The 11498-nt window shown below is 47.7% G+C and overlaps 1 protein-coding gene across 5 annotated transcripts in view; it reads left to right on the top strand.

Annotated features, from left to right (window-relative positions):
* The window catches only part of rab11fip5a (RAB11 family interacting protein 5a (class I)), a 71836-nt gene extending 61001 nt beyond the window's left edge, over positions 1-10835 (top strand). Inside the window, exons 4-7 of one of the 5 annotated variants that reach the window (XR_003871551.1) lie at positions 2975-4372; positions 6230-6374; positions 7239-10328; positions 10366-10835. Coding sequence is in view for 2 of the 5 variants with exons in the window: in XM_029731028.1 (XP_029586888.1) it covers positions 2975-4372; positions 6230-6374; positions 7239-7496 (1801 nt within the window). In the remaining 3 variants the exon portion in view is untranslated. Of the gene's footprint in view, positions 1-2974; positions 4373-6229; positions 6375-7238 lie in introns of all 5 variants that reach the window. The other 4 variants (XR_003871552.1, XR_003871550.1, XM_029731028.1 and 1 more) reach the window with 4 other exon arrangements.
* The last annotated feature ends 663 nt before the right edge of the window (positions 10836-11498 follow it).

An 11498-nucleotide genomic window follows, 5' to 3' on the forward strand; every position in this document is an offset into this window, starting at 1 on the left:
AACGGGTGTTGTGTGTGGAGGATGAGGGCTGCAGTAGATATCCCAGATAGGGGGGAGTGAACGGGTGTTGTATGTGGAGGATGAGGGCTGCAGTAGATATCTCAGATAGGGGGGAGTGAACGGGTGTTGTATGTGGAGGATGAGGGCTGCAGTAGATATCCCAGATAGGGGGGAGTGAACGGGTGTTGTATGGGGAGGATGAGGGCTGCAGTAGATAGATAGGGGGGAGTGAACGGGTGTTGTATGTGGAGGATGAGGGCTGCAGTAGATATCTCAGATAGGGGGGAGTGAACGGGTGCTGTATGGGGAGGATGAGTGCTGCAGTAGATATCTCAGATAGGGGGAGTGAATGGGTGTTGTATGTGGAGGATGAGGGCTGTAGTAGATATCTCAGATAGGGGGGAGTGAACGGGTGTTGTATGTGGAGGATGAGGGCTGCAGTAGATATCTCAGATAGGGGGGAGTGAACGGGTGTTGTATGTGGAGGATGAGGGCTGCAGTAGATATCTCAGATAGGGGGGAGTGAACGGGTGTTGTATGTGGAGGATGAGGGCTGCAGTAGGTATCTCAGATAGGGGGTAGTGAACGGGTGTTGTATGTGGAGGATGAGGGCTGCAGTAGGTATCTCAGATAGGGGGGAGTGAACGGGTGTTGTATGTGGAGGATGAGGGCTGCAGTAGGTATCTCAGATAGGGGGGAGTGAACGGGTGCTGTATGTGGAGGATGAGGGCTGCAGTAGATATCTCAGATAGGGGGGAGTGAACGGGTGTTGTATGTGGAGGATGAGGGCTGCAGTAGATATCTCAGATAGGGGGGAGTGAACGGGTGCTGTATGTGGAGGATGAGGGCTGCAGTAGATATCTCAGATAGGGGGGAGTGAACGGGTGTTGTATGTGGAGGATGAGGGCTGTAGTAGATATCTCAGATAGGGGGGAGTGAACGGGTGCTGTATGTGGAGGATGAGGGCTGCAGTAGATATCTCAGATAGGGGGGAGTGAACGGGTGTTGTATGTAGAGGATGAGGGCTGCAGTAGATATCTCAGATAGGGGGGAGTGAACGGGTGTTGTATGTGGAGGATGAGGGCTGCAGTAGGTATCTCAGATAGGGAGGAGTGAACGGGTGCAGGATGAGGGCTGCAGTAGATATCTCAGATAGGGGGGAGTGAACGGGTGTTGTGTGTGGAGGATGAGGGCTGCAGTAGATATCCCAGATAGGGGGGAGTGAACGGGTGTTGTATGTGGAGGATGAGGGCTGCAGTAGGTATCTCAGATAGGGGGGAGTGAACGGGTGTTGTATGTGGAGGATGAGGGCTGCAGTAGATATCCCAGATAGGGGGGAGTGAACGGGTGTTGTATGTGGAGGATGAGGGCTGCAGTAGATATCTCAGATAGGGGGGAGTGAACGGGTGTTGTATGTGGAGGATGAGGGCTGCAGTAGATATCCCAGATAGGGGGGAGTGAACGGGTGTTGTATGGGGAGGATGAGGGCTGCAGTAGATAGATAGGGGGGAGTGAACGGGTGTTGTATGTGGAGGATGAGGGCTGCAGTAGATATCTCAGATAGGGGGGAGTGAACGGGTGTTGTATGGGGAGGATGAGTGCTGCAGTAGATATCTCAGATAGGGGGAGTGAATGGGTGTTGTATGTGGAGGATGAGGGCTGTAGTAGATATCTCAGATAGGGGGGAGTGAACGGGTGTTGTATGTGGAGGATGAGGGCTGCAGTAGATATCTCAGATAGGGGGGAGTGAACGGGTGTTGTATGTGGAGGATGAGGGCTGCAGTAGATATCTCAGATAGGGGGAGTGAATGGGTGTTGTATGTGGAGGATGAGGGCTGTAGTAGATATCTCAGATAGGGGGGAGAGAAAACCCTAAGAGGGTTTTTACATGGCTTTATTAAATTGATCTCAGAACCCGTTCTCTCCATGTAATCTAGTCTGTCACAGCCAGAAGAGGACTGGCCACCCCTCATAGCCTGGTTCCTCTCTAGGTTTTTTCCTAGGTTTTTCGCCTTTCTAGGGAGTTTTTCCTAGGGAGTTTTTCCTAGCCACCGTGCTTCTTTCACATGCATTGCTTGCTGTTTGGGGTTTTAGGCTGGGTTTCTGTACAGCACTTTGAGATATCAGCTGATGTACGAAGGGCTATATAAATACATTTGATTTGATTTGTCGACAACATTAAAAGGTTTGCAGTATTTAAAAGGATGGCTTCAGATAAATGTACTGAAAACCCTATTGAATTAAAAACTCCATGAGAAAACCTGTTGGCCAGCAAGTGGGAGGGTTTTCAGCAGTTGAATTACGTTTATTCAGAGCGTGCAAGGGAACCACGCCTGCAAAACCTGTTATAAGCACCTGCATCAGGTGAGTCTGAATACCAAATATTGAGAAGTACGTAGGAAAGGCGTAAATTCCTGAAGCGGTTCCTAATGAGGTGTGTACTTTTTGTAAGACCTGTTTCTAATACAGCGAAGGTCAGACGGATGAGGGTCCTGTATGTTTGGACTCCATCAGAGTCCGATCTGGCACCAGGCTACAAACGGGTCTACGACTACACATCCCCATGTTCTTCAGTACGGTGGTAGTGGTACCACTCAGTCATGGTGCATCATCTCTCAGGCTAAACATTACATCATCTGTCTAGCTCAGCATGTTGTAACAGGACTGGAGGTAAAAGCCAGACTGACGTTGATTAAAGGGTTGAGGTACAGGACATTGAAAGCTATTCAGTTTGACTACATCAGGCCGACCACTGGTTGGTTTAGTCTGTCGGGGGATAATGCCTCAGAGTTTTACATGCTAAGGAATGACCTTTTATTTATTCTTTAAATTCAGAATTAAAGGTATTATCCACTCAACATTTGCATTTGTTTTGGTGTACCACTGACAATGTCCAGTACAACTGCAGGTCTGAGGTTAGCCTTGTAAACAAACATCACTAACCGAGAGGACTGTGTGTGCCTTCCTTTCACAGCCCGGTGGTGTCACCTAGCTCAGGCCCTCACCTCACCCCCCATACCCCTGGTCTCACCCCCCGTACCCCTGGTCTCACCCCCCATACCCCTGGTCTCACCCCTCTTACCCCTGGTCTGCTGTCCTGGGGCCCCCCTCACCTCCCTGTAGATCCTAACTCACTGGGCACCTCACTCCATCACACTAACCCATTCAGCCCATCTCCTCCCCCCATGTCTCCCTCCAACCCGTTCCTCTCTCTCCTCCAGTGTAACCCTTTCTATGAGGAACTCCTAGCTGACCAAGCTCTAAACCTTAACTCTGCCCAGCCCCATCTGCCTCCCTGTTGTTCTAGCTTTACCTCCCGTATCTCAGTAGCACCGCAAACCTGGTCTACCAACCCTAACCCCATACCCATCCTGCCCCTAACACAAGACTGCACTAACACTGGTATGAAAGAACAAAGACCCTTCCTAAAACCTCCTCCAGAAGAGAAGAGTGTCAACACTAAGGACAAAGAAGAAGAAGAAGCAGTCAAAACTAGCCAGAGACCGCTCCCGAAGACTGAGACGGTGCCCTCTGCTGACACTCCCCTCTGTGAGGAAGACATGTCCTACACTAAGGCTGAGACTGCATCATTCCACTCTGCCACTGGCTCAGACAACATGGCTGCTTTAGACTTGATGGGGGAGTTCTCTGACGATCGATGCTGGGCCGCTCTTGATGATGTCATCCAGTCGGACACATTAGATCGAGCCACGTCCCATCTGGGAGCCATGTGTGTTGATAAAGAGAAGACCACTTCCTCTGAAGCAAGGATAGACTGGCCAATCAGCATGGACATAAAATCATATAACTCAGAACTTTCCGATGCACTTCTACACTCTTTCAGCTCTCAAGCTCACAGTCCACTAAAAACATTTCAGTCCAGTACTGGGACATCTAGTGGTGAGAAGGTCAATGAAGACATTAAGGATTACAAATCAGAGGACCAATACTCAGAACACCCTCGTGTGGAGTCCGTTGTAGTCCAACGTTCTCTCTCGGAAGAACACCCGCTCCAACGGTCCCTCTCAGAGGGCACAAGGATGAACAGCGTTGAGGACCTGACTCCCTCGTTCGGCAGCGACCCTGGCGTTGTAACCCTGGGGTCGTTGTCCTTTGTCCAGCAGCATGACACTTCTGACCTCCTCGCAGCCTCCTCCTCCTTCTTCTCCGCTCCTTCCTCTCTAACTGCTGAAAGTAACACCTCTTCCTGTCCAGCTCTCTCCTCTCTCCCTGCCCCGCCCCCTGCTACTGTGAGGTCATCGGTAAGCACTGTCTCGGCCGCACCCCTTTTCTCCACTGCACAGCCAGTGATTGGTGCGTCGCACGCTGGCATGCCCCAGGAGACGCATCCGCCAGCCAATCAGCAGATCAGGTGAGGTCACATGTTTACTGGGAAGTTGGGGGGTGTCTCAACAGGGCCTCAGGTTCTTCTTCTTCTCTCAGCGACTGCCATAGTTGATGCAACGATGAGCCCTCTATTTATCTCTATGGCAACTGACTATCTGGTGTTCTCTCCCGCTGCTTCCACTGCCTCTCCTCTGCAACCTGTCTTGGGGTTCTTCGTTTTCTTCTGTGTGAAAATCTTCTCCTCTATTTGTCAACACACAGCAGACTCCTGTGTTTCTTGTCTCTATGGTCAGTGTGATGGGTCCTGAAGTTACCCCCCACCCCCACCCCCCCCCCCCCCCAATGAAAGGTAGTATAGAGCCCTTTATGTGTTTGTTACACGAGGGCGACACACGCAAGTTGGTGGCAGAACAAGGAGGAGTTATTCTGTAGAAAGCCAGCAAAAAAGCCTATATTTACATGTTGCTTATGAATGCATTTCACACTACTTTTGGATTATGATTGGATTTTAAGGCTCGTATGAATGTCCTACTTAATGTAATGTTTGTGTCATCATCGCAAATCAACTGAATTATACTTCAAATACACTTCAACCAGTAAAATGGCTCTTCGGCTAGCTTTTGCTACAACCTACATCAATGAGCGTTAGCATTATAGCTAATAACAGCTGCGTCCAAAATTAATTATTTTGCAAAGATCACAACCAAGTATAATCTTAGAGACCTGTTCAAGCAAGAATCAAAACATCATTGTAAGCGTATGAGAACCCCCCCAAAATTATTTTGTTTAGAAGTAATAACATAAATCTAACATACATCTAACGTACATCTAACGTACGTCTTGAATGGGCGCAGATGGCTGGAGGACAGGTCCCAATAACAGCTAGGAGGGGGGGACTACTGGAGGACGGGTCCCAATAACAGCTAGGAGGGGGGGACTACTGGAGGACAGGTCCCAATAACAGCTAGGAGGGGGGGACTACTGGAGGACAGGTCCCAATAACAGCTAGGAGGGGGGGACTACTGGAGGACGGGTCCCAATAACAGCTAGGAGGGGGGGACTACTGGAGGACGGGTCCCAATAACAGCTAGGAGGGGGGGACTACTGGAGGACGGGTCCCAATAACAGCTAGGAGGGGGGGACTACTGGAGGACAGGTCCCAATAACAGCTAGGAGGGGGGGACTACTGGAGGACAGGGTTCAATAACAGCTAGGAGGGGGGACTACTGGAGGACGGGTCCCAATAACAGCTAGGAGGGGGGACTACTGGAGGACGGGTCCCAATAACAGCTAGGAGGGGGGGACTACTGGAGGACAGGTCCCAATAACAGCTAGGAGGGGGGGACTACTGGAGGACAGGTCCCAATAACAGCTAGGAGGGGGGACTACTGGAGGACAGGTCCCAATAACAGCTAGGAGGGGGGGACTACTGGAGGACAGGTCCCAATAACAGCTAGAAGGGGGGACTACTGGAGGACGGGTCCCAATAACAGCTAGGAGGGGGGGACTACTGGAGGACAGGTCCCAATAACAGCTAGGAGGGGGGGACTACTGGAGGACAGGTCCCAATAACAGCTAGAAGGGGGGACTACTGGAGGACAGGGTTCAATAACAGCTAGGAGGGGGGGACTACTGGAGGACAGGTCCCAATAACAGCTAGGAGGGGGGAGTACTGGAGGACAGGTCCCAATAACAGCTAGGAGGGGAGAGTACTGGATGGGAGAGTACAGGTCCCAATAACAGCTTTCTCTGTGAAACTATCTTCAGTAGGTCGTCTCAAAATGGACATGTTCAAGTCTGGAGACTAAAAGATGGACTTTTTTTTACATTTTTGTTCCCTTTATCTATCAGTGACTCATCTTACTCTATGTCACTTTTACAGTCCTCACCCAGTGAAGCCCCTGACCCCAGAGGAGAGGAGGCGGGCGGAACTTTCCGAGGGGCGGTCGGTGCTGGACAAACTGAAGTCCTCCATCCACCCTGGGTGGAGCAGCCAGCCCACCGAGCAGCAGCCTGAGAAGAAGAAGGTACAGCAGGGACTAGCTAGGCACATACCACACATAACTACAACGCAGAAAGTACAAACTGAAGCAATTGGCAGTTTCTCTGTTTAACTTATTCCAACCTCTGTTTCCACTTTTTTTTCTATCTCTCTTGCTCTCTCACATGTTGTTGTTTTAACCTCTCCTCTCTCCCCCCTCTCTCTCTCATTGTTTTTACCTTGGCCTGTCTCTCTATCTCTGTTTCTCTCTCTTTCTCTCTCTGTCTCTCTCTCTCGCGTTGTCTTTACCTCGCCTCTCTCTCTCGTTGTCTTTACCTCGCCTCTCTCTCTCGTTGTCTTTACCTCGCCTCTCTCTCTCGTTGTCTTTACCTCGCCTCTCTCTCTCGTTGTCTTTACCTCGCCTCTCTCTCTCGTTGTCTTTACCTCGCCTCTCTCTCTCGTTGTCTTTACCTCGCCTCTCTCTCTCGTTGTCTTTACCTCGCCTCTCTCTCTCGTTGTCTTTACCTCGCCTCTCTCTCTCGTTGTTTTTACCTCGCCTCTCTCCCCTCCCTCTCGTTGTTTTTACCTCTCCTCTCTCACCTCCCTCCCTCTCTCTCGTTGTTTTTACCTCGCCTCTCTCCCCTCCCTCTCTCGTTGGTTTTACCTCGCCTCTCTCCCCTCCCTCTCTCTTGTTGTCTTTGTCTCGCCTTTCTCCCCCTCTCTCGTCGTCTTTACCTCGCCTCTCTCTCTCGTTGTTTTTACCTCGCCTCTCTCCCCTCCCTCTCTCTCGTTGTTTTTACCTCTCCACTCTCCCCTCCCTCTCTCTTGTTGTCTTTACCTCGCCTCTCTCCCCTCCCTCTCTCTCGTTGTTTTTACCTCTCCTCTCTCCATCTCTTTCTTTCTCTCCAAGTCTCTGACGGAGGGAGCTGGGCCTTACTACCACCTGACCCACAGTGAGCTGGTCGCCCTCCTCCGCCAACGGGAGGCAGACCTACACCGGCAGAGGGCGGAGTTTGACCAACAGGGGGCGTTGCTAGCGAAGCGGGAGGCGGAGTTGAAGAAGATGAAGCCTCAGGTTAGGGATCTGGAGGACTACATAGACACGCTGCTGGTTCGCATTATGGAGCAGACTCCCACCATCCTGCAGGTCGGCACCAAGCTCAAGTGACCGAGAGAGGGACTGATGGAATGGGGGTAAATAGCACCTAGGGGGTTGTGACGTTCCCAGGTTTTTCAGACATCCTGGTTGGAAGATTCCCGGAATCAGGAGGGAATAAGCAGGGAATCCAGGAATATTCTAACTGGGATTTCTGGAACACCTGAGAATTTTGTTTGCCGCAATTTTGCAACCCTGCTTGCACCTCTTTACTCTGACCTCCCCCCCCTCCTCCATAACAACCTCTACTCTGACCGCCCCCATAACAACACAACAACAATTAGCTGTCTTCTTTTTAGTCTGTTCACTGCTGTACTTCTGACATAATACTGTAGCTAGAGAACACAGCACTGACAGAAGGGGATGGTTTGGAATTGACTTCACTTGTATTGGAACGTGCCGTCCCTGTTTCGAAGGGGTTTGGGTTGGAGTGGTGGGTTTGGGTTGTGGTTCGTAAGGTTATGGTTTGGTAGAGGTCGTGGGGTTAGACAAGAGGGTCCTCAGGTTGTTTTCAGGTATACCCAGTTGGTATTGAGCTAAGAGATCAAACCCAGATCACTCCAATACTGAATGACTTCCTCTTTATCACCTAGGTTACATCCAAAATGGCACCCTAGATCCTGTGCAGTGCACTACTTTTGATCAGGGCCCAAAGGGAAAATCCATATAGGGCTCTGGTCAATAGTAGTGCACTATATAGGGAATAGGGTGCCATTTGGAATGCAGGCCCAGTCACTTCACACAACCTAGACATTTTTGCCCTGCAGACAAGTGCACCTACAACAGTTGTCGAGCTACAAACCAAATGAGGGATAGTTCCTATCACTCATGTGTTATGGGGCTGTGTCCCTAAAGTAGTGCACTATGTAGGGAATAGGTTGCCATTTAGGATGCAAAAATGATGTGCAAATGAAATGGAATGGGAAGTGGTTTTAGGTTCAAAAGTGTTCTTACAAAAACAAACAGGTGAATAGTTTGATCTTTAACGCGAAGTTCAGCTTGATTTGCTTTTTTCTTTCATTTCTTACAATAACACACTGCTGCTTCTAACGTGGTGTATTGCAGACAGACAGACAGACAGACAGACAGACAGACAGACAGACAGACAGACAGACAGACAGACAGACAGACAGACAGACAGACAGACAGACAGACAGACAGACAGACAGACAGACAGACAGTGTTGATACCATCAAGATAAGTACTGTAGGTCTCAATGTTAGGCCTATTACCAGGCTAGATACTGTACTGTTTCAGATGATACTACCAGGCTAAGAAGTTGAGTGGTGTGTGTGTAGTGCAGATAGACATGCACAGAATGTATTGATACGATCAGGTTAAGTATTGTACTGTTTCAGATGTATTGTTAATACCAGGCTATGTTCTGTACTGTTTCAGATAGTGTGGCAAAAATTCTGATCGGTTTTTCCAGAAATCCAGGTTGGAATATTCCGGAATTCGGGAAGGGAATAAGTAGGAAATCTGGAATCCTCCAACAAGGACTTGTGGAAAATAAAAAAACATGTTGGGAACCCCTAGATTCAGATATTACGATCGGGAAAAGTATTGTACTGTTTCAGATACAATATATTGTTAATACCAGGCTATGTTCTGTACTGTTTCAGATGTATTTTTTAATACCAGGCTAAGAACGGTCTGGGTGACACTGCTTCTCCAACATGCTTCGTCCTTCCTTCCACTGTGCATTATTAAATCCACACGGTTTATAATAGAGACAAAATAATGCATAGAAACATGATTTATTATAGCAACAATACAATGCATAGACACATGCTGGTACTTGACTCCCCTCTGTCTGTCTCTGCCCCTGTATGTCCCCCCATTCCCTGCGCTTGAGCTAAAGCATGCTAATAATAATGCTGTCAGGTGTGTTACTAAAGGGATATATAACGTATCTACAGTGTATATTGCCATATTGAAATGCCAAATGCTGCCTTATTGTTTTTCCTTAATGTTCCAGTTCACAGTTTGGTTCCAGAATAGCACTTCATTTCACCAGATTGGGACACATACAGAAAAAGTCAAGCCATTATCCCGTGACTGTTATTTGTCACAGGACACAACGCTTTGCTTTGTTGCAATGTTATTTATTTAGTTAAGTTCATCACACAAGAAGAAACCCCATTGTGTGCATACTAACAGGTTATGAGAAGAAACCCCATTGTGTGCATACTAACAGGTTATGAGCAGAAACCCCATTGTGTGCATACTAACAGGTTATGAGCAGAAACCCCATTGTGTGCATACTAACAGGTTATGGGCAGAAACCCCATTGTGTGCATACTAACAGGTTATGAGCAGAAACCCCATTGTGTGCATACTAACAGGTTATGAGCAGAAGAAACCCCATTGTGTGCATACTAACAGGTTATGAGCAGAAACCCCATTGTGTGCATACTAACAGGTTATGAGCAGAAACCCCATTGTGTGCATACTAACAGGTTATGAGCAGAAACCCCATTGTGTGCATACTAACAGGTTATGGGCAGAAACCCCATTGTGTGCATACTAACAGGTTATGAGCAGAAACCCCATTGTGTGCATACTAACAGGTTATGAGCAGAAGAAACCCCATTGTGTGCATACTAACAGGTTATGAGCAGAAGAAACCCCATTGTGTGCATACTAACAGGTTATGAGCAGAAGAAACCCCATTGTGTGCATACTAACAGGTTATGGGCAGAAACCCCATTGTGTGCATACTAACAGGTTATGAGCAGAAGAAACCCCATTGTGTGCATACTAACAGGTTATGGGCAGAAACCCCATTGTGTGCATACTAACAGGTTATGGGCAGAAACCCCATTGTGTGCATACTAACAGGTTATGGGCAGAAACCCCATTGTGTGCATACTAACAGGTTATGAGCAGAAGAAACCCCATTGTGTGCATACTAACCGGTTAGGAGCAGATGATGATAACCTGTGGAATGCCAAAAAGCCAAACCTTGATACCTAATGAACATATGGAGGTTTGATTCACTGTAATTATTGAATTATGACGCCACTGTTGCTAAATGTGTTCCAGTCTGTTGAGCTGTCATTCCCTTTCCTTGTCATAGTGGAATGTTAGCACAAACGGACTGGATTTCTCCAGGCTAAACTGTTACAGCATTTCTAGATGTTCTTGCACTACCCTCCTCTTCACAAGTGTAGAAATAGAATGATGGTCAGAACATACAGTGCCTTCGGAAAGTATTCAACCACCTTGACTTGTTCTACATTTTGTTGTGTTACAAAGTGGGATTAAAATGGATTTGTCATTTTTTGTCAACAATCTATACAAAGTTCTCTGTTAAAGTGGAAGAATAAAACACTAATATATATTGATTAGTTAAGTGTTCAACCCCCTGAGTCAATACCTGTTAGAATCACCTTTGGCAGCGACTACAGCTGTGAGTCTTTCTGAGTCTCTCTAAAAGCTTTTCACACCGGGATTGTTCAGCATTTTGCCATTATCCTTTTAAAAACTCTGTCAAGCTGGTTGTTGATCATTGCTAGACAACCATTTAAGTGTTGCCATAGACTTCCAAGCTGATTTTAAGTAAAAGGTTTAACTAGGCCACTCAGGAACCTTCAATGTCGTCTTGATAAGCAACTCCAGTAGATTTGGCCTTGTGTTCTTGGTTATTGTCCTGCTGAAAGGTGAATTAATCTCCCCGTGTCTGTTGGAAAGCAGACTGAACCAGGTTTTCCTCTAAGAGTTTGCCTGTGTTTTAGCTCTATTCTGTTTAATTTTTATCCTGAAAAACTCCCCAGTCCTTATCGATGACAAGCATACCCATAACATGATGCAGACACCACTTTGCTTGAAAATATAAAGATTGGGACTCAGTGATGTGTTGGATTTGCCCCAAACATAACGCTTTTTATTCAGAACAAAAATGTTTGATTCTTTACCAATTTTTTTGCAGTATTACTTTAGTGCCTTATTGCAAACAGGATGCATGTTTTGAAATATGTTCTATTCTCTACAGGCTTCCTATTATTCACT

This window comes from Salmo trutta, chromosome 33 (assembly GCF_901001165.1).
Source record: "Salmo trutta chromosome 33, fSalTru1.1, whole genome shotgun sequence".
NCBI classification, from domain to species: Eukaryota; Metazoa; Chordata; class Actinopteri; order Salmoniformes; family Salmonidae; genus Salmo; species Salmo trutta.